Here is a 24540-nt window from a genome sequence, read left to right as displayed (position 1 = left end):
TCTGATTAATCCAGTAATTAAAACGGATCGTGAAAAGGGCACGAACACGGACCCTTGGAAACACTAACGGTAGGATCAGATGCCTAGGAGGAGTAAGCATCCCCTGTCGAGATATTTCGCCAAACACTGAATCTTTAATGCATAAAATAAATTAATTCAATCTGGTTACGTGTTATGTTCAAGCTCCTGTACCACCCTCAGAGAACTGTTTTTGTCAATAAAATCTTAAACAAAATGAACTTAGTATCCTTTGATTTTTTTTAAATGACTATGCTTGATTATAATTCTAATTTTTATTTGGCATATTGATCAGCTATTAAAAGTTAAAATTCAGACAATGTGTAACAGAAAACATCGCTTCTACTGGAATAGCACGCCCCCTAATGACCAAATAAGTTTCAAATTTTAGATATTTTTGCCCTTCAACTCTGTTACAGACCTCATGATCTTCACCACTTCAATAAATATCTCTCAGTTTTCACTGTGGAATAATCATTTTCAATCTTTTTTGTCTTACTTGCGCAACACGTTGTTTTAATTGTCGAATGAAGAGTTTTCTAATACAAAATTTTGCTAATGTTTTAATTCAATACACTAAGATACACTGTAGATGGATGCTATAGATCTTTAAGACGTAGATTCACCATATTGTTGAACGTATTTTCTCAATTATTTTATTATTTCATGCCTGTATACTGTGCCATAGAATAAAGATTAAGAACATATTTTTCTGTGTTTTTTTAAGTAAACATTGAAAAAGGATAAATAATAGACATAAGGTATTAATTTTCAAAACCGACTTTTTGATTTGATCGGGAAAAAAAGAATACATGAAAATAGGATGATTAACCAAGAATTCCAACAGACACGACTACTATATGCTGGGAAGGAAAATTCGAGAAAACAAAATAACTTTAGAAAAAAAAAAAAGAAATAGCAGTAGAAAATTTGATATGAAATTCTCGAATGAGCAATGTAAACTATTTGTATAGTTTTGGAAAAAAACCCATTAATCTCTTATTTCTTTGGTTATATCTGCCTATTAATGCCTTTGAATTCTTATAGTACCTAGATGAAACTATCTTTGCGAACTTTGCCAATTTCATCTTTTCAAAGATATCTCCTATATATATATATACCAAAGTTGGCCTTCAGGTGAAACTGAAAGCAATAATACCATGAATTGAATTGAACATATTTTTTTTTTTTACAAAATCGTTAAGGATAAGACATAAGTTCTATAACTCAGAGAGTCCTCTTCTTGCATATAATTTTATAACACTGTCATTATATAAGTCCAATGATTTGGTCTACTACAAATACATTAGTAGTGTCAAAAAACTAAAATTCAGTGAAGTTTAATTTCTGATAGGCAAAATGTAATTCTTGTGAAAACTAAGATATTTTAGAAAAATCGACCACATTCGTTTAAGAAAACTTGAATAACTTTAAAATGTTCTACATTTTGCATTAGAGAAAGAATCCCCCGGCATAATACTATAAAATACTCAGTCTGCAAGTGGTATATAGTAGAGGGATTCCAACAGAAAGTGGGATATTGTGCACAAAGACTATTTTTTTTACAAATATTTTTAAAAACATAAGAACAAACAAGTGTACATACTTAGATACATAATAAAAAAAAGTGAAAATAATGATCAATCTAAAAAAAAATCTATAAAAATACAAATCTGTGAGCAGGGCATAAAACACGGACCCCCAGAAATTCCAGAGGTGGGATCAGGTGCCTAGGAGAAGTAAGCATCCCTTGTAAACCCGCCAAACCCGCCGTAAACCCTATGAATTGATCTGGTAAACGGAATATTCCGTAGTCAAATTTAGTATAAAAACAAGGGCCTAACAATTGGTATGAAACATGTCAGCCAAAATACGACCCAATGATACTTTATATTTGCTAAAAAAGTCATTATACCGACCAAGAATTTACGAAATGCTGACTTTCAAATCCCTGTAACATCGGCTTATATGGCAGAGGCCTGCCTCGGTTTAAAAATTGATCGTACTTACATCATGCTCTTGAATATCTCTTAAGCTGGGAGACATAAACATCATATCCAGGTGATAGCGGAATATTATACAATTATGGACTCTTTCGGTGGTGAATATGGTTTATTATTATAACAAACCATATTCACCACCGAAAGAGTCCATAATTGTTTTATTATATAGTTTATATAGTCCGGATTTGAATAAATAAGACATTGAAGGCTGCATGATGATACCACTTCCATTTGCGAACTTCTGTCGTAGAAAAATTAAAAAAAAATGTCCAGATTGCAAATTATAACTTCCGTGTTTTCCTTTTGCTGTTTGTAAGACATCGAAATGTTTAGAAAATAACCCTGCGATAGGCTTGGCTAATGTTTTTCCTGCTCAGAAACACGGCTGGCTCCGGTCGTTGCAACCATTGTTTACAACGTTGTTTGAGGTGCTGATTGTGACGTCACAATGCTGCTGCACGCGCACCGACCCTCCGGTGAATACTGCTTCAAAACCAGTGAATATGTAGTGTTATGAACTGTTTGCGTTTGTATAGATTATATAGAGACTATAAATAAACTATATAATAATACTAGATAAATAAGAAAAGTTGTGGGTGAAAAAGCTGAAGTCATCTCGCTTGTCATACAAGTTGTTAGGTGTCCCTTTTCGTCTGTAGCCACTAAAATCATCCATATATGAATGAGACGTGGATACTCTTTGGTATCTATCGAGTGGACATATGAATGAAAGTAACTATTGTTAATTGATAAAACGTTGTCGATATATCTAAATGTCAAGTTGAAGACCATAGCAAGTGTTTCCATCTTCCCATGTTTAAGTTTTTGAATAAATTCTGGTTCATAGAAATATAAAAACAGGTCGGTTAATAAAGAAGCACAATAAGTGCCCATCGGATTTTCAACAGTTTGTTGGAAGACCTGGTCTCCAAAGACTACAATGACGTTGTCAATAAAGAACTCCAACATGATTTTAATATCAACTTCAGAGTAACTTGTGTGTAAAATCAGAGTGATTTTTAACAAGGTAATTTTGTTGTTGACCAAACACAAGATTTAAAAGTTTCCCAGTTCCATTTTTGTTGAAGAAGCAGTTGTCTATGATATCAAAAAACCTAGTTTTTAATTCGTCGTGAGGAATGATTGTATAAAGTGTAGAAAGGTAGTACTTTTTCACGTCACTCACTTTTGAAAAAAAATAGTGATTTTAAATTTTTTAAAGTTCTTTGGAGTTTTTGAGAATCCACATCTGATTTACACCACCACTAAAATATGCTGTAGAATAATATGTCTAAAGTTCCTCCTTTATAGCAGCTATTTTTTGTAAGGAGTAAAGATGGGGGCTTGTTGGAGCATTTGCTGGACCCAGCAATGTATTTTGTTTGTATGGACTTACTTATACTCACGGTTCACTTTCTAAGAATGAAATGCTTACATCACATTTCAGTCTTTCATCCTTTTAACTTTCCAGTCAACGAAGGTGAGTTCGAGCCACCCTACCAGTACTGTATTATGTACTTAATTTTATATAAAAAAAAAATCCTTACAAACAAGATACATTGCTGAGTCCAGCAAATGCTCCAACAAGCTCCGATTTACTCCTTACAAAGAATAGCTGCTATAAAGGAGGAACTTTAGACATATTATTCTACAGCATATTTTAGTGGTGGTGTAAATCAGATGTGGATTCTCAAAAACTCCAAAGAACTTTAAAAAATTTAAAATCACTATTTTTTTTCAAAAGTGAGTGACGTGAAAAAGTACTACCTTTCTACACTTTATACAATCATTCCTCACGACTTCAGACGTATTTTCTACAGCATATTTTAGATGTGGATTCTCAAAAACTCCAAAGAACTTTAAGAAAATTTAAAATCACTATTTTTTCAAAAGTGAGTAACGTGAAAAAGCAGACCTAGAATTAGAATTCTTCTGAAATACAGTTATAATAATGAGCCTTAAAAATAAACGATATTGTTACAAGACTTGTCTGCTGGAATCATAAAATATAGTTCATATAGACTGATTCTTTTATCATCTTCAATTTAGCGAAAACAGAAGGATAGATGGTATGCATATTGCCTTTTAACTTTCTCATATGATTCTTTCATATGCATGTATTTCTAAAACACTTAATCCATTCTGACAAAGTGTTCAGGTCTTCCTCTTCATATTTAACCCAACACCTGGCATAATCTTCGACTGAATTCATAATGGAAATGTTCTATCGCCAATTGAAACATTGATGCTCCCTCTATTTAGGACCTTTTAAGATGATCGCTTTTAGGTCGTCATTTTCAACTATATTAACATCACGGTTAATGACATGTCCAGCGGGACTATAGATAGTTTTCGATAGGCCTGAATTTAGCAAGAGTTATTTCCCATTGGCCGCCATATTGGTCCAACGAGCGAATTTTCCTCTTTGAGCAACCAATTTTAAACTTTAAGGCAGAAATATAAGGGCAAAAATCTTTAAAATACATGTACTAAAATTACAAGCTAAAGGAAGCCTGTGTTCACATGAATTCATAAGAAAAATTGTGTTATCTTCACCCAATTGCCCAGTATGACAAGTTTAAATTAGTTGAATAATGAAGGAATTCAGGCTTGTACACCTCCAATATGGCGACCAACGGGAAATAACTCTGGCTAAAATCTATCTAAAACTATCTATAGTTGAATAAAAAAGAAGAACACTTAAAAGGATTTGTTTTAGATGTTCAATATCAGGGCACTGTAAGGTTTGTTTATAATTGAATAAGTTTGGAAGCAACCGTTTGACCATAACAAAATTTATTTTTTCTCCTCAGTTTATTTGTAAAATAAAAAATAACAATTTAAAAAAAACAAGTTTAGTGGTATTGTAGATAATACAATGTAAAATAAGCTTTATCATTTTAAATTGCTAGAAAAAATAAGTATTCAAAAATATCAGTAAATCAAGCACATGGAATTGAATTTCTAGACATTGCAAGTTTCATAATACAAATTTATCAACAATTACACAAGTAAATATTTACTGTTAAAGTAACCTTTAACAGTTAAAAAGATTATTAATTGGACACTCACATACAGCATATACTTATTGCAAAAAATATAATCTCAACAATTTCAAAAAGTAAGATAAATAAAATAATTTTCATAAATGAAAACAAATATAACATAACATAATTAATAATGTACAAAGATCTTCTATTCATAGAATAAGATGAAACTCAACTTGAATGTATAAAAAATATAAAAGATTATGCTGGATTCTTTTTGGCACTCATAATTACTATAACAGATACTTTTACTGTGTATCTTCAGCTTAATATAGCTTTTACTGTTCCTTTCACAAAGGATCGACAAATCGGACACTTGCGCATGGCAGGTGCGCAGTTGACACAGGTACACATATGACCACAGGGCAAGAAAACGACGGTGGCATCTTCATCCAAGCAAACCTTACAGGTAGTCTGTCCTTTCAATTCTTCGTATTCTGAAACTAGTGTCTTCAGATCTGCAAAGATAAGTTTAAAAATATTTCTTGAATGACTGGAATTAAGAACAAATTTTATGGTTTAAAAATTGTATGCTTTAACTTTAATTAGATACACATATTTTATTCATACACAAATATTTATATACCAAGTTTGTTTGATTCATCAGCTCCCTCCTGCTTTTTGTGTTGTTTTTCTTCATTGTATTTTGCTCCTTCCTCTTGAATCTGATATTTCTGTGAAGACTGGTTCTTTTCTAATTCCTGATCCTCTGCATCCAATAATAATTCTAACAGCTGCGCTGCAGACATGTTTTCTACAATGTAAATTATCTCTTAGCATTGCACCAAAATTAGTTAGCTCACACAGTACGTAACAAAAGTAATTAGTGTTACAAAAAAAAGATAACATACATTTATGTCATATATTATCACAAATTCAAAACTTCAGATCATTTTCAAGGACTTTTCCATTTTTTAACACAAGGCTATTTTTATTACCTCTGTTTTCTATTTTGTTATAAACCGTCTTGATCTGTTCTTTGCTGTATCCCATTTCCATCACACTTTGGAAAGCAATAGACTGGAATGGATCTTCAGGTTGCTGTGCAATCAGAATAAACACATTACTTCAGAGCAAGAAAGTAATAAAAAGTTCTTAATTCTTTTTTTCATTTCTTAAGCCATATATTTCAATTCAGATTTCTCATTGTGTACAATTCCTCTTAATTATGTGTAGCGTAAAACGCGTCACTGTGCACACTATAAAATCTGTCAGATAAAATACATTGTATGTATTTTATCTGATATAAATAAAAGGTTTTAATATTCCTCAAATTTTCATGTTCTTTCAACCATTTTTTAACCGTAATTATTTTGAAGGTACTCACCATTAACTCTTCTTTTTTATCTTGCTCATGATTGAGGGAACTGTCACCTTTACACAGTTTTACAAATTCACAGTTGGGAAACCAATGCGCATGCTCAATCCAAGGATCATCTCCCCGTTCCCACTCTGCCAGTTTCCCGCCGCAGAAGAAGCAGCAGACGGTGTCATTTAATCCTATTTAAAAAAAATCAAAAAAATATTAAGATTTTAACACATGATGAAATGAAAAAAGAACAGAAGTTTACCATTGGTCAGATTAGACATACTTATAGATGCAGCCATCAGTTAATTTCTCTTCTTTGGTAGTCACTTACTTTAAATTATATTTGAAATCTCTGACTGCATCTCTGCTCAACTTCATAGCTGGAAAATAATCTTCTTTCGACCTAATTTTTTGTTATTAATTAATCAACAAAAGTCGAGTACTTTTTAACAATTTGGACTACATAGAGACATTTTTTTCTTACCATTGTAGTAAAAGCCAGCTTTGGATAGGTCCTCGGGACTTACAATATTTGATATGGGCCAATTCTTGAAAGATGTCATTCTTGTAGCTAAGATAGAATACTTTGGATATTTGGGCTTTTCAACGCAAATTCCGAGGTCTTTGAATATTTCCTTGGCCTTTTTTGGCTGACCTGATGTATGACTAGATGCTGAATGAGATGGTATTTGTGTCAAGCAGGCAGATATGTTGTTAGAAGAACTGGTGTTGTTTGGATAGTTATTCTCAGAAACTACAGACTGGTTTTCTGTTTTAGAAGATTGCAGTACTTCCTCTGTCTGTGTTCGACTTTGATCACTTTGAGAAGCATTTCCTCTTAGGTAGGAGTTTGATTGATGAATGTCCGATGGTCCACCACTGGCCCCTTCGCTATTTGAATAATGAGTACTCTCTGCTCTGGCTTCGCTTGAAGCTAAATGACTAGCATCATAATTCTTTTGAACGAAATCACAGTTAGGTGAATTCCTGAAGTGGATTTCCATGGGGTCGTCGTTTGACTGGATATTACTGTAAATATAACCACACTGAAAACATGTAATGACTTCTGCAGCAGTATCGTAGTAGAATCCTGCTTTAGATAGTTTCATGAAAGCAATTGGGCAGTCCTTTAAAGTGCTAAATGTCGAGTATCTAATGATTTCAAACTTCATCCTCTCGGAAACATCCATTTCTGGATTTTTAGCACACTCCTCATAATACATCGAAAGTTCGGTGACAGGACACACAGTTGATGTGCTTGAATGGTAACTGTTACAAGGATTTGCAGTCCCTGTATCAATATTTGTGTAATCTCTGTGTTTGCTAATCGTCACTGTATTCAAATCGTTATTATTGTTGTTTTCCGGAAACTCTTTCAACATGTCCAACAGTAGTTTTATCGTTTGGCGAGGTTTGTCCTATTCCATTCACAGAATTTATTCACGTTTCAATGTTGTTCCAAATTTGCAATTCAAACTTTAGGAATGATCGATTTGCACTTCAATCACAAGAATAACCCTTTCGTAATTTCCCGCTTCACGTTTTTCTCGAGAAGTAAACAATTAGAATGTATCAACTTTTCAAGCTAATGTTATGGAATTTACAGTTTGCGAACTAGCTGCTTTCTTCGTCGTTCTATTCTAAAGTCTGCGCTTAATTGACAAAAATCGGTGCTTATATAACAAGTAAATCTAGAACATTCCGGATATAGGTGGCGTACCGGATGAAAACAACTTGATTTCATAAACAAGTTTAATAGGTCACGCTTATGTGTGTCATCATCGTACGTAAATACGCACTTGACATATCTAATGTAAACAAGAAGAAGGGAAAAAAACATAGTAAATAAATAACTGCTACAACGTAAAATAGTTGTGTTTTCATACTTAGAATTAGTTAAATAACTGAAAAGGAATAAATTTTCGTTTGTAATATACCGGCCTAATTTTTATTCACCTTATCTCAAGGACAAAATTTAGATAAAATATCAAAATTGCCTGGCAAATATGTCCTCTAAAGGTAAGCAAACGTGAACAGAGTAACCTCATATACCAAATCAGGGGAGGGGGGGGGGTATTCTTAGTATATTATTAGTGTAATTGATTTTATCAATTTGAAATTCTTAGGAAAATCGTACGATAGATCTCATTTGGTAACATATTTGGCTAAATGGGTTGGGATGTAGGAAAAGAGCATACGTTTCCCATCCTTTCTGCCCTGTACGTAGCTGCTATTTAAGATCTTGTCCACAGGCACTCGATTTATGGATAGTGACCCCCCCCCCCCCCCCGGTCCAAGTGTGTGTCGGAGAATTATTTTTCGACAATGTAAATGAATGTACAGCATATCACTGAGAAATTGACTATATACGTTTATAAAAGCCACTACATTTACTACTATACAACACAACATATATAAAATTGCATATTTATCTCATTCTAAATCGAACAACCCTGTATGAACCAGTTAAAACCAGTGGTGAATACTTTGACTTGTTGACACTGCATTCAAAATTTGATAACCAGATTTAGAAAACGATTTTTTTCTTTGCTTGTTTATAAAAACGGGCACGAATGGTTGCAATATTGCAGAAAAAAAAAATATAAACCGGGTAAGCGGGTAATGAAAATATTTTCTGCTACGTTTTCCACTGCTGATCCCAGTATAAACAAAGAAAATTAAAACATTTTATTGTTTATATATACATTCACTTAATATTTCCTCCTTATTTTTTGAAAACCGATTACCCGGGTAGAAAATTGGCTGGGGGTTCATTTTTCAACGTTGAATATGGATTTGATGTGCTTTTCCTCCGTTGAAAATTGAGACCAAGAGTTGTGGAATTCATACTCGGGGTCATTTTTTAACACCTTGCTTATTATTTTTCTAAGTACTAACGACCTATACGCGTAAATTGAAAATTGACCCTGTTTAATACATGTGTATAGACCCTAAATACAGTGTTTTATCTTAATTGTGCTCGATCTGGATGTTGAGTACATGAGGAAATATAAAATCAAGCTCAAAAGGCCATTTGAACGATAAAATTGGGAGGAGAACAAACATGGACCTCCAGAAACATCAGAGGTTGGTTCAGGTGCCATGGAGGAGTAAGCATCCCCCTGTCGCCCTGCCACACCCGCCGTGTGATCGGGCAAACGGTAAAAAAAAAACTGTAGACAATTCAGCGTGAAAATAATGGCCAATCAATTTGTATGAAAAACGTCAGTCAACATTCGACTTAATGATAGAATGTATTTGCTAACAAGGTCATTGTATCGACCATAGAATTTGCGAAATGTTGACTTTAAACGAGACTGTTGATATCCTTGTCTCGTTTTAGAAATTGTTCGTACGTAGAACATGCTCTTGCGTATCGAATCAGCTGGGAGGCATAAACACTATATGCAGGTGATAATGATATAATTTATTTGTATCTTTACATTTATCACTTTCAAAAGTTACTCTTCAAAAAAAAAAAAAAAAAAAAAAAAGGCAGGATTGGTTTTATCCTACAAAAATCTTATTGTTTTCCGTTCCCGTCAATTGATGACTTTAGGCTACATTCATGTAGTAATTCGCTTCTCAAGTATAGGTTTAGTCCTAAACAATGCATGTAGTATGTAGAGATGGGGAGTCATTATCATAGAAAACTTTTTGAGTTCGATATCTCCAAATGTTACTTGATATTTTTCTTCATTTTACTTTTCATTGTAATTGTTAATTTCCTACATATGAATTTATCTGTTTACATCGCTGCTATGTTAAGGTTCTTCGAAGGTTTAAATTTAAAATGTGTTCAAAATATAATATTGCATTGTGTGGTCGGTTTTGATTTTGTAAGATATGTACTTAAAGACAGCTATCTATATAGAGGGTTCCCTCGGCTATATATTGACAAATTTGGTATGATATCACATGACTTTTTGATCACGTGACGGTCATTTATAATTTTGTTTTTAAAGTACATGTACCTCACATAAATCGCTTTGGCGCTGCCGATTAACACAATTATTATTAACAGTTTATTATATAAATAAACTCATAGTATCCCTGTGTACCCGAAATGTGCTTGGGAAAAGTCATAGTATTACTTTGGTACAAAATATTTCATGAGAAGTTCAACTTACTGACACATTTCCACACAATATCGTAATCTGTATTAAAACAAAGCCATTACACATATTTCCCAAGCAAGATTCAGTTAGAGAACAAACTCCTCTTATATAGATTTTCACAAAAGATCTTAAATTAATCCTCATTAATTGCCTTCGCCAGGATCTTTTATACACACATAATTTTTTTCTTTAATCAAGGGTATAAAACAGAGTTCATTTCAAAAGAATATTTTTCGTAAACATTTTGAACACGCTGAATTTCAATCAAAAGTAAGAAAGCGATGTATTTTTTAAATATTCAGACATATAATATTTAAGACTTAAAAATACAATTAAGACACTCGAGTTTTGAAATAGCACTAAAACATTTTACATGAATTTAACTGTAATGTTCGTTGTACTCTCCTACTCATATCAGCTCAAGTAGGCAGTGGCTTGACGTCGTTTTCCACTATGACTTCATGTCTAGTAGTGAAGGCAGAGAATGCATCGTGATATTCTATTATTAAGCCCTAACCTACTTGCAAAAACATTTCCATTGAAATAATTAAAACATGTCATTGATGTAAGATATACATTAACTATGAACACGATGGGAGTGCACAACACACAGTAACCCATTCTTAGTTTGTAAATCAGTTCATTGTTTTGATATTTTTTATCTTTTACGGCAAGTTTTTCATATTTTCAAGACTTCAAACCATGGTTATTTGCAATGTGTAATATATATACATTGTATTTAAAAATATGTGTTAATGGATGAGAACTTTTCTCTGAATTGACTGTAAAATGTCTGTAATTAGTAAATAGGCATAATGTTTTGAACATCAAATAGTATCAAACATTTTTTTCAATTTATTTTTAGTAAAGATAGATGAAGATCATTGATAATTATAAAACAGTTTTGTTGCACTCCTGACTGCAGTAAAATTAAAAATTAAAATCACAAAAATTCATAAAGTGTTGGCAATATCAAGTGGTAACGAAATTGTGCAATATTTTAGTCCAATACTTCATAATTAAAACACATGAAAGTATTTAAACTAGGCTTTATATCTTGAATTATTCCCTATCTATGTAAAAAAAAACTTGCTAAAATATATCTTTAGAAGATAAAATATGTTTTATAAATATATATTCCTTCAAAGGGACAAACACTGTAAGCAACTGAGGTCAACTAGAAACATTCTACTCATCATTTTTTTTCTTTATATTTATTCATATTTGATCAGCAATAATTCTAACATATTTGTTGCACTCCTGACCAAAAGCTCTTTAAGGGAGTCTTTAAAGTAGAATTGTGAAGCAAAAATTATATCAGAACTTGTTCTAGTTGTTCATACATGTAGTTGTTTTAGTGAAGTTGAGGTGGAATTACTTGAACTTTAAAACAATTTTTCAGTGTACTTATTTTTCACATTCTTAAAAAATCAAAGAAAAGGTAAATGCACATTTGAATTGATAAAGTTGAATAAGAAAAGGATTTTAATAATAAAACTGTCAATAAATTAGTTATTAATTAAAGAATACATCTTAGCATGGTTAGAAGCCTTTTCATCATATAACTTGAATCTTTTAAAAAATGTGTTGCAATCCTGACCATAGAAATATAGATCTGAAACACAGACATACCCTGTAATTGATAAATCCTTTTGGTAAAAATGGTCTTCGTGTCTTTATTTTCCAAAATAAAAATAAGAGAATCATACTGATAAATGTTTTTTCATGCTGGGGAACAAAACATCAAATGTTGCACTCCTGACATTATTGGGTATGCACAGATACTTGACTCTCATTAATGCTCCTTGTGATTTTTATAACATTTTTACGTATTGAATTGTATATCAGTTATTGTTTTACACTTTAAAAATTCTTTTTTGACTTACTTGTCTTTCAGAGTTTTAAAATCAATGTTTTTTGGCAACACTACATTTTTTCTGTTGCACTCCTGACATAGTATAACATTTTTTTTCATAATCAGCCATGGCCACAACTTGGTCAAATAAAAGTTGCTACAGTCTACATTTAAAACTCAATACTTTGAATATTATCAGGAAAGTATTTCCACCACAAACCATTATTTTTTATTTCTTAGATCTTCAAAAAATATTGAATTTTTAAAAAGTCACAATAAGGCGTTGCACTCCCGACATTTTTATCATCATTGTTGGGCATAACTTTTTTGTGATTTGAGATATCAATGAGATATTTGGCAGTATTTAGACACTATCAAAAGACATATGCTAAGACATATAAATTTATTCCCATTGCCTGTACTTTTAGTACAGGTTGAAAAATATGTGTTTGGTCTTTTTTTTGAAAAATTCACTCACTTACAGAAAATTTACGTTTTGCATTTTATCTTTATTACCTTTAATATCAAGAGTGAATATGCATTTACATATAAGATAGATAATTGAAGCAAAAGATCCTTTATTGGGCGTTTAAAAAAGGTGATAATTCAAAACGGTAAAAGTGTGTGGCACAAGGTGGATTTGAACCACGGCTCTTATAAAAGCGTATTAACCATACAGTCGTACTATTTATGCTACCAGCTATGTGTACTATGAAAAAGTAGTACATACCCATCTAAATATGATCAAGGTCGTCAAATACAGTTTCTTGCCTTTTATCAACGGCATGTTCCTTTAAAAATCTATTATAAATAATTCCTTTGATCACATCCTATCAAAATATCATAATTTAACTCAGTGCTGGGGCTGACCTATAGGCCAACATTCATGCCATAAATGGTGCTTATTCGGTAAATATGCCGTTTAAGCCAATTTTGGAGTTAAATTTTATATAGCAAACAATCACAAACAATCAATTTTAGATTCAAAACGCAAAGCTGAAAAATCCAGGCATAAATACATGTTCGGTAGAAAATAAACAAGCAGCATGAATATTGAAACTTGACTTTTTCAAGAAAAACATTCACTCTTTAGTTATATGTCAATTCTTTTATCCTGAAGTGTACCTTAGATTGTTTTTTCATAAAAATAGGACTAACATCAGCAAACTTGTAGCATTCCAACTATATTTAAACTGAACACGACTCCTTTATCGTCTCTCCTTTCGGACCTGTATTAGAATACAGCTTACTGAATACCTAGGAAAGTTTCGCATGGGTTCAGCTTTTTTCCCCAAAATTGGAACAAAATTCGGTATATGCCTGTATTTTTGTCTATATCAATTATACCGCTATTATACAAGCGACAAATGAACGGCTAGATTGTACAACAAAAATAACCAGATTTACAGTGTTACTTGTATGTATTTAGCACCAATATTTTGATCAATTGTCCTGTTTAGTTTAAGAGTTCATACCGTGTGGAGGCATCGGAAGAAATTTAACACTCGGGAGGCGAATTGATACGGAAAGGGGGATGGTTTGGACTTGATTTGACATGAAATTAAGATTTTCGCCAGCATCTTTATATGTATTTATTCTTTATGTTATCAATTTGACAACACCTCTTTAAATAAAACAATGTTGTATTCTATTTTTTACTATTTTTTTTTTTCAAATTATCATATTTTGAGATTATATAGTAACCAACGCTGTCGGATGGGGGTGGTGGTGAGAGAGAGAGAAAGAGAAAATATTTTTGAAACAAAATAAATTCAATATTCATCTATTCAAATTAATGCTGCTACATTTTGTTTAATCAATGTTTGAAAAGTAATGTGCAAAATGCACCAAAGCCCACCCAAATAATGAATAGGTATTTTTTTTTTTAAACCATGAAAATATTTTTGTTTCAAATAAATAAATAAATCAGTCGGTCGATCGATCGAACGAAAAAATGTAATGGAAAGGGCTACCAGTCACTTTTTTGTCAGTTATTTCGCTTTTCAGAAAAGAGTCGTGCCGTTGTCATTTCCATATTTTCGCATGACTTCGTGTGACCTCTCAAAATTTGTAGAGATGATAAAAAATAAAATCAGACATTTTGATATAAAAAAAAAAATACAATCCTCACAACGATGGAAAAATGCATGATTCAAATTGTTGAATTACTTAAAATAAAATATGAAATTGACTTATTAAGGTGTTCTTTTAATATTTACTTTTCACACATATTTTTAATGAGACATAATTTTGATTTCAAAATCAGCATATTATCATACAAGACGTTGAAAATGTTTGGGTCAATCTCTGAAACAATAGCAATCATATGCTTGGTTTGTGCAAGATTTGACACAAATCGTGTTTTCTAGATTTTCTCGTCTCTATAGTTACCCACGAGGATATTTGGCAAAATATCTATAGTACTGCTTGGGCAGGATCGAAAATGTAAATGTTAATCTTAAAAATAAATTCGTAAAATATTAATGCAAATATATATAATTTTTAAATGAATAAATCTTAATTGGAACATCAGTGTATAATACATATACGGATTAATTAGATTTTATGCTGTTGAATTTAGGCCCCGTTTCTTGATCAAATTTCCACGATACGCCTCAATTTTCAACTGGGTAGCTAGGATCTGAATTCTACACTGTCCATCTCAATTTTCAACATTGAAAAATAACCCCGGGACATTTTTCAACCCGGGTCAAAATTCTTCTTTACACCGTTTTCAGCCTATTAACAATCAAATGTAATCGGTGAAGATAACGGACAGTGATCAATCTCATAAATCCAATAAACACAGAGAATATTAATCGTTGACAGGACATATACACGGACCCCTCGAAACACCAGAGGTGGAATCAGGTGCCTGGGAGAAGTAAGCATCCCCTGTTGACCGATCACACTCACCGTGAGCCCAATTTATTGATCATGCAGATAGATGAGTACTCCATGGTAAAATTTATTACAAAAGTAATGACGTCGACCTAACAAATGGTATGAAACATGTCAGATTTAATACGACCCAGCGATAAGGTTGTATTTACAATCAACGTCATTATAACGACCGTTTCTAATTTGCAAAAAGTTGGCTTAAACGGGGTTGTAACATTAACTTATTTGTCAGTAGCTTGTCTCGGTTTAAAAATTGATCGTATTCAGAGATCGAATGTTCTTGTGTATCGAATCAGTTGGGAGACATAAACACCACATGCAGGTGATGTTGGAATATTGCTACAAGGGAAGTTGCTATAAGAAAAGTCATCCCTTTTGTCATACAGTTTAGCTACATGTACTGGCCATTATCGTCCATGGCCGTAGGAACCCGGGGGGGGGGGGCACGGGGGGCCGTGCCCCCCCCCCCCAATAATTTTGCCGATATATAGATTACTATAGTAAACATAGATATTATATGCTTGTGCCCCCTCAATAAAAACGTCTGATGACCTTTTTTTTTTTTTTTTTTTTTTTTTTGCTTGTCAAGGAATTTTTGGTAGTCGATTTTCTTTTTGCTTGTCAGGAAATTTTTAAATTTTTGGTAGTGCCCCCTCAACTGTCAACTGAAAAATGTTTGGTTGTGCCCCCCCCCCCCCCAACTGAAATTGCTTCCTACGGGCCTGTCGTCTATAGTCAGTAAAACATCCAAATATGAAATAAATGTGACAGACTCTAGTGCCTTTAATTTCGAGTTCACTGGGATATATCGAGTCGACATATGAATGAAAGTAACTATAATTGTTAACTGCTAAAACGTCGCCGATATTTCTAAATGTTAAGTGGAAAGCCTCAGCAAGAATTTTCTTCTTATCGTGAAGAAGTTTTGAAAAAATTCTGCTTCAAAGGAATATAAAAACAGGTCGGTTAATAAAGTAGCACAATTAGACTCAGGTGGATTCAACCACGACTCTAAAAACGTACCCGCGGTGTTAATAATCAGCGTTTATACCATTCCAGATATTCTGGCTATGAAAATAGATGGTATAAAGATTACTCAGGTAGTCAAAAACAGGTTTCCTATTTTGTGATTTTCGACTTAAGGCAGGGGTGCCCCCCCCCCCCACAAATACTATCATAATAAATTATTCCTTAGATCACAACCTATCAAAATATTAAAATTTTATTTTAGGGGCAGGCCTTATACATTGTAAATTGATATACTTAGCAATAACACAATATTTAATATATACTTAAACCTACTTTATATGATTATTTATACAGACATAAATACATGTATAAGTAAACAATAAATTGTCTTTCTTTGTTAGTAAGGGAATTACGCTTACGTACGCTGGTTATGTATTTTTTCTGCAACAGCTACAACGTAAATTCCCATATGCATACTAACAAAGAAAGCATTTTATCGTTTAATCTACTTAATTGTCTTTTATCTTTTATCATCTTTGTGATACAGATGGAAAGAAATTTGAAATGGGAGGACCTTGGGGTGCAGCTGGGCTGTCCATCTTCTTCATCTGCTTGACGTACTATCAGGCAGAAAAATGTGTCACAGTAAGAGTGTTACAAAATCTAACACACGTATATGGCACTCAACCATTTTTTTTTCAGATATAATGAAGATGATCTAAAAAATATCATTATTTGTCGGTGTTGGGTATGTTTAGTAAAAATCACCTTAAGATGCATGCATGTGTTTGTAAACTATGTGATTGTAAACATTACGAACTATAAGATATTTAAGAAAGGCTAAGCATGTTATTTATTAACATACTGATCGATTACCATATTATGACACTGATCGTAAATTCACGAATTAAACTACTAGTTATAAGGCATTTTTTTCTAGAGCTAGGCAAAAAAAAAAATTAAGCTCAGAATGTGTTTTATCTGTAATATAACCTCGTAAACTGAGTTCTTCATACACTCAGGATTTGTGTTTGTACCTTTAACGAAACCTGGTTATAACTTCAGGGTGAGTGGAGTCTTTTCCGGATTCCAAAAATTAGTTTGGATTTCCGACACTGGCTCGACTTGACAAGTTCCTTTTGGCTGATGGCATGGTTCATGGTACAGATTTTTCTGTATACTGTTCCAGTTGGGAAAAAAGGCCATGGACCAGCACTAAAAGGAGGCAATAAATTGGAGTATCGACTGAATGGTAAACTTAATATGTAATAGACCGTAATAAATCTGCATGTACATCAGATTTATTACAATCCATATAATGTCATGTATTTTTAGACACATTTACATGTACGTATATACATGTAATCTGAAATTGCCCATTGTCTTTTTCCCTTGCATCAGCTTTGTTTGTATTGGACGTAAATCTTCTTGGTCTCATCGTTGCCTTCTTCATTGGATTACCCATTAACACCTTGATCAAGAACATGTTGCATCTGCTAACATCCGGGATCCTAGCATGTATTCTGCTGAGTTGTGTATTATACTTCAGGGCCGAGTATGTGGAAGACTGGAAGCTGAATCCAAATGGGAAAACAGGTACCAACTAATAAACTGTTAAATGTCTTCAAAGCCTGCATGTATACCATAAACATCAACATACGTAACTTTATCGTCTTTTATAAAGGTCACATGTTTTACGATTGGTTCATTGGAAGAGAACTGAATCCTCGTTTTGGACAAGTTGACTTGAAGTATGTCATGTTCCGTAGCGGAATCATTGGTTGGATGTTGATGAACTTTGTCAGCTTGATTCTGGCATTCGCAGAGAAAAAAATGTCTGTTTCTCCGAACTTGGTTCTGTTAGTTTTAATCCAGTTGTTTTATGTACTGGATTACTTCTGGTTTGAGGAGGGGATTCTTGTGTCACGTGACATAGTACATGAAGGTCTTGGATTCAACATATCCATGCAGCTCCTAATGATTTCATTCGGATTTTGTACCCAAACGAGATATTTGGCTACAACTGGATATTCTTCGTCATGGACGACGTTGCTTATAATCTTTGTTATTTACGGTAAAAATTGCTAACTACAAATTAATTAGCACATAGAAAAACCTTGTGTAGAAATACAAGAGGCCCAAGGGCTTTAACGGTCACCTGAGTATAATACAACACTTTAAAGGATCCATAGAAGTAAAATACTGATAGATGAAGCTATGTTGCCCAAAGGCAAGAGAAGTAGGATGATCAGGGATCAACAAAATAATGTCTAATTAGTCTGCACATATACTTCCAAATTCGGACTGCCCTTTCCCCCTGTGTTTTAGACTAAGACAATATTTAATACACCATATGTTATCATTCCCTGTGAAGGTATACATATTTTACTTTCAGTCAGTTTTACTATTTTTATTGATTGATTGATTTATTTCTCTACTTTCTCTTTGTCATTAATTTATGTATAAAGACACTAAAATGTTTATTTTCTTAATCATATGTATAGAGTAAATGTAGGCAGTATATGTATAGTCTTGGGAGCAGTTGTTATTTCATATATAGTTTGAATAGGTGATGCTTATTCGAATAAATGGTATCACCTTTTCAAAATGAATAGGTGATAACACCTATTTGAATAGGTTTTCATAATTTTGAAAGAGGCATCTATGCTCATTATAACTATGCACTTTGTTGGTTTGCTTAATACTCAATAGCTGAGTACCCACCCACCCATCCATCCCCAGAACCCCTCACACCAGAATCATTGACCCTGGTGCCATGAAATTTACAATTTTCAAAGAGGCACCCTTGCTCATTATAACTATGCACTTTATTTGTTTGCTTAATACCCATGAGAAGAGAAGAAGACATTTAAAGAATCTATGAATTTTCACTAAAATAATCACAAGAGCCCCACACCCCCCTTTCCCCACCCCAGGACCCTTTTATTTGACCGCAAAATTCACAATTTTGGAAGAGGCACACTTGTTCATCATTACCATGCACTTAGTTTATCTGCTTAATACCCAGGAGCATAGAGGAATATTTTTCAAAGAATGAAAGCATTTTCACTATATAATCCATGAAACCCCACCCTAACACAAGAACTCCTGACCCTAGGGCCATGAATTTCAAAATTATGGTAGAGCTCAATGCTTATTACAATCATGCTAACAGTATGACTGTTTGATGTCAAGGAGTAAAGAAGATTTTTAAAGATGGCACTAATTTTGATGGTATTAGCCCCTCCCCTCAGGCCCCAAAAGTTTACAACCGACAAACACAAATGACTCTGGATAAAAACAGATAGCAATAGGTCACTCAGGTGACCTTAAAATATGTAGAACAGCCAACAATAATCAGAAAAGATCGATAAAAAAGCATTCAAAGTGCCTGAAAGAACTACCATAAATATTCTCCAAAAATGTGCTGAAACTTCTGTCTGATAAGCTTCAGAACTTGTATTTGAGTACCATACCTATAAAAATAATCATCTACATTTGTAATGGCACTGAGTATGTAGAAACCATTGTAAATTTAGCTATAATATGCTCAATCTCTTTGATCTTTATTTCTAAACAGATGCCTCTGTGAAAAATTAAAATAAAATCGCTTGGTCATTACTAACAAATTTTATAATTCTACCATTGTTATACAATGTCATGTATCTTGTACCATTACACAGCAACTGGATACTGGATTTACAGAGCCAGCAATCTGGAGAAAAATAAATTCCGACAGAATCCTGATGACCCGGCATTGGCATGTGGGTATATAACAGAAACTGCCATATTCACTTGCTATATGAATAATTCTTAAAATATTCAGTAATTCTGTAGGTTAAGTAATTTCTTTTTCTTTATTACAAGACTTGAAGACAATGCCAACAGAATCTGGAAAATGCCTGCTGATCTCGGGTTGGTGGGGAATGTGTAGACATCCAAATTACCTGGGGGATATGTTAATATCTTTAAGTTACTCTTTATGTACAGGTAAACATTATTACTGCAACAGAAGAAAAATTGGTTCATTTTTAAAAAAAAATATTATTATGAATATGAAACTGACATAATACAGTTTAACTCAGGTTCAACATAGACCATCTTTGAGTGCAGCGAATAAGTCAATGTGTGAACTTTACTTCATTGCAAAATTTGAAAAGTAATGCATATTTTTTGTGCTTGTATACAGGTTTCGGACATGTGGTGCCCTATCTGTCTTTCTTCTTTCTATTACTGCTGTTGATTGACAGGGAAAAACGAGACAGTCAGGGATGCAAGGAAAAATATGGAGCAGACTGGGAAAAATACTGCCAGATTGTTAGATACAGAATCATTCCATTTCTATACTAAACTGAATGAAGCACAAGCTGAGTTAACTCAGTTTTTATATACATTGTTGAAACATTTTAAAATTACATTTTTCTGTGCTGATGATAAAAATAAAACCCGTAGAAAAGTGAATGAGCATACATGTACTTTACTGGCTGGCTCTTAATATGAAGTGAAAATACTTCTCAACTTCTAACACCCTGGAATGATTTTTATGCAAATTACATTCAAAATAAATTTTGAATCAACTTTAAATCAGTAATGTTAGATTTAAACAAGAAAATAGTTTTATCTGAGGTTCATGCTCAATTATTAATGCCATGAACAAATCATTTATCAATATTCAAGTTTAATGATTTACCATCAGTAAATGCTTTATTGCTTCATCTAGGCATGACAAAATCGAATGCTTCTGTTTTTGCATATTTTAAATCCTTGGGGTAATAAAGTTCTCTTGAATAACTACGTATACAGGCATCAAATTCAAAATTTAAATTTAACAGTTTTATTCATTTTATTACAAACTATAACATTTTGATATGCCCTTCAACATTTATACTATTTCATTACCCTCATGCAAAGCTTCAGATTGTTCAGATATTATGCATCCTCTGTGGTCTGATGTTATCATTCAGAAATAAATTATAGTAATTTCACCAATCAATATATTATTTTTGTCCTTGGTCCTTAAGTTGATTATCACACATACTATGTAGTATTTTTTCTGAAAAAGAGGGAAAATTAAGACATTTACAATGTTGTAGTAAGCTATTTATGAATAATTTAATGCCAGTTTTGTACTGATAATTCCAAGATATCAGAAACATCAACTACACTAAACATTATTTTTCAAACTAAGTATATTTCAGAAGCAAAAAATTAGCCATTGATGGAAATTGAATTAGTTCAAATGATTTTAATCATATGTATTTACATGTTTCTAGTGTGAAATTCTTAGTCCAGTATTAAAACAATAAAATAATATATGAATAATTAATACTTTTTAATGAAAGAATATTGAAATTGTACACTTTGATATCAATTTTTAACTACTTCATATTGACTCAGTTGCAACAAATCTAACATGTTTACCTCTTTCACACATCCCCCAATCTTGTATTCTGATATCACACTAGCCCCGCATCTTTCAGTTTTCCCATTAGTTCCTCTACAGATTCCACCTTCTGTCCAGCTTGTCTGACTGGTGGATCCTCAACACTAAGAACTTCCTGTCTAGGGGATGTGTCCACACCATAGTCTGATGGTTTCTTTGTGACTAAAGGCTTTTTCTTTGCTTTCTGAAAAATCATCAGACCTCAGAATCTCAGTTGTTACAGCTTTGAAGTATTCAGTAGTTTATAAAATATACAAGTATACATGTAGTAAGAAATAAAGTCATTTTCACTTTGCATTACAAAATTGAACTCGGAACAACTAACATAGCTGTAACAAAGCTATTCTGTCTGTCCTGTTTTTTCCTTAACTTTTCTGACAACTCTTTCATTTATTTTATACAAGTATTTAACATGGATCTATCAGACCAACATTGCAATTTTTTTCCCAAAGCATTTTAATACACCAGCTCCAAGCACAGTGAGTCTGTCAATTTTGATTACAAATTATAAAGTTGATTCATTTAAAAATAAGAGTTGGAAAAAAAACCCACTGGAAAAAGGATTTAACTTTGTTAGTTTTTGTAGCAAAGGATATATTTAGACATATATCCAACTAATAACCAGTAGTTACAGGAAAATTTACTACAACCATACCTCTTTCAGGTATGTAAAGAATCTTGACTATATCAGAATAATATAATAAGACAACAACGAAAAATAACTTTGCCTCTTAAGTGTACCTAGTCCTACCAAAATATTTGCCAACAATCTTTGGTATAACCATAATGACAGAATTTCATTTTTATTTTTACACACATAAAAAAAGTTCTGACATTATAATTGTACCAAAGATTCTTGGCAAATATTTTGTCCAGAATATAATAATGTATAAGGAGAAGGATACATATAAGTAAGACTACAACATATTTTCTTATAATAATGTAAGATTGAAACACTCCTAGTCTCCAATTACAAATTACTTAATACTATCTTTATAGTGCAAAAACGCAGGGAATTTAGTATATCTGATAGTAAATGTCAAGTCCTTAAGGTCAAATCTCCACATCAATTTAAAGCACAAAAAATACAGACCATGAATTTTGAATTTTACTTTCATTTTAGATTTTTTTTCATTTTACATACCATAATATTGGGAAGTGTGGCATATCTAGGTTCATTTAATCTTAAATCAGCTGTTAGCACGGCTGGTACTTTCACTTTAATAGTTTCGAGGCCACCATCAATTTCTCTTGTCACTGTTAAATCACCATTTGACTTCTCTACTTTAGATGCAAAGGCAGCCTGTAAAATTGATCAGGTTAATAAAATACTGGAAATCAGCTTCAGGATATTCCTATATACAAGTACTGTTGAAAAGGGATGAATGCATGAATACTGGTAAATTGACAAATTCAATAAATATTCAAACTAAACAGTTCTCAAAATCTCATGATCATGAAATTAGATTTCAAAGAAAGTTTTCTGATTCATGTTTTTTGAATCATAAAGTAAACAACAGATAACCCTCATATTATCCCCCCATTCCCCAAAGCAAGTTTTTTTCTGCTCTTTTTCACTCATGAATTGACATACAGTATACAGTAATTTTATTCCCACTATATTGTTTAGTGTAAAAGTATTACCAGTGCATATAGTTATGTACCTGTGGCCAATCTAATAAGGCTGCTGTCATTTGACCCGTCTGATTACAATCATCATCAATAGCCTAAAAAAATGAAGGGTATACAGGTATTTAAAGACATGTCCACCACATGTTTCACTCATTACATTACTGTAAGAATGGATATTAAAAGTTTTTAGATATATCAATTTTGACATACCTGTTTACCCAGTATCACAACATCTACTTTTTCTTCTGTTGCAATCTTTGACAAAATTTTTGAGACATGAAGTGGTTGCAGTGATTCATATTCTTTTGGCTCAGTTAAGACATGAATAGCTCTGTCTACACCCATAGCAAGTGCTGTTCTTAGAGTTTCCTATTAAATACATAATAAAACTACCTATCACCAAATACAAATCTTCAATCATTCCAAAATCAAAATATACTGATTTTGATAATCCTTTACCTTGCCATATTACATATAATCAATAATGACCCTTTGTTTAGTTTGTAGAGCATTGAAATCATATATTAATACTAAATGACATTGACTGAAGTTCTGAGACTGAAAATGATCTCCCTTACTATAAAACATTTAAAAAATTTCAATAGAACTTAAAATTTAGAAAGTAAGAATTAAATTACAATAGACGATCATGATTTATTTACTTGGCACTGTTGGGGACCACAAGACACTGCAACAATCTCTGATGCCAATTTTTTCTCCTTCATTCTGACTGCTTCTTCAACAGCAATTTCATCAAAAGGATTCATGCTATGTTTAACCCCTTCGGTAACCACGCCAGTTTTATCTGGCTTCACTCGAACCTGTAACATTGTAATACATAAACTGGTTGAGGAAATTCGGCATGAGACATCTAGAGGTTCTACAAATAATGAGAAGAAAATGTGAGGAGCATACGATCTGATTACTGCTTTGTAGATACTTACTTTTACAGCATAATCAATTACACGTTTGCAGCCAACTAAAATTCTAAACCCTGACATTTCGCGGTCGTTGTTTTGATGCACACCGCGGTTGTTCACCTTTGGACCGAAGGGAGAATAAATGGAGGCGATATTTCAGATTCCGCAATGATTTTTTTATTATCTGCTTGAATGAAGGTATTTGTTACTCATACAAAAACAACACTTTTTTAATTTAACTAAATAAGTCTAACTGCATAATCAATTATTTTGTCATTTCATAACAGAAATATTGCAATTGCATAATTTAATAGACGCTCCCTTG

At 32.6% G+C, this 24540-nt stretch overlaps 3 protein-coding genes across 3 annotated transcripts; 1 reads left to right on the top strand and 2 right to left on the bottom strand.

The window, feature by feature from the left end:
* Positions 1-5326: 5326 nt before the first annotated feature.
* Positions 5327-8005, bottom strand: LOC133192119 (putative inhibitor of apoptosis). Its single transcript, XM_061327987.1, has 5 exons — positions 6862-8005; positions 6396-6568; positions 6007-6109; positions 5655-5822; positions 5327-5526 (listed from the first exon to the last, which is right to left on the bottom strand). The coding sequence occupies exons 1-5, from the start codon at positions 7757-7759 to the stop codon at positions 5330-5332; spliced, it is 1539 nt and encodes a 512-aa protein (XP_061183971.1). The 5' UTR covers positions 7760-8005; the 3' UTR covers positions 5327-5329.
* An 8763-nt stretch (positions 8006-16768) lies between these two features.
* LOC133192703 (delta(14)-sterol reductase LBR-like) lies at positions 16769-20761 on the top strand. Its single transcript, XM_061328698.1, has 7 exons — positions 16769-16865; positions 17286-17472; positions 17622-17816; positions 17905-18294; positions 19904-19984; positions 20088-20210; positions 20410-20761. The coding sequence occupies exons 1-7, from the start codon at positions 16785-16787 to the stop codon at positions 20568-20570; spliced, it is 1218 nt and encodes a 405-aa protein (XP_061184682.1). The 5' UTR covers positions 16769-16784; the 3' UTR covers positions 20571-20761.
* A 277-nt stretch (positions 20762-21038) lies between these two features.
* Positions 21039-24376, bottom strand: LOC133192702 (electron transfer flavoprotein subunit beta-like). The gene is made up of 7 exons (XM_061328696.1): positions 24240-24376; positions 23958-24116; positions 23506-23664; positions 23328-23390; positions 22808-22966; positions 21642-21847; positions 21039-21273 (listed from the first exon to the last, which is right to left on the bottom strand). Exons 1-6 carry the CDS (start codon positions 24294-24296, stop codon positions 21677-21679), a joined length of 768 nt encoding a protein of 255 aa, XP_061184680.1. The 5' UTR covers positions 24297-24376; the 3' UTR covers positions 21039-21273; positions 21642-21676.
* Between the last annotated feature and the right edge of the window lie 164 nt (positions 24377-24540).

The sequence above is a fragment of the Saccostrea echinata genome, unplaced genomic scaffold (genome assembly GCF_033153115.1).
Source record: "Saccostrea echinata isolate AGI-Se365-2 ecotype Australia unplaced genomic scaffold, CSIRO_AGI_Sech_v1 ptg000025l, whole genome shotgun sequence".
Taxonomy (NCBI): domain Eukaryota; kingdom Metazoa; phylum Mollusca; class Bivalvia; order Ostreida; family Ostreidae; genus Saccostrea; species Saccostrea echinata.
This window is presented reverse-complemented; position numbering and strand designations above follow the sequence as displayed.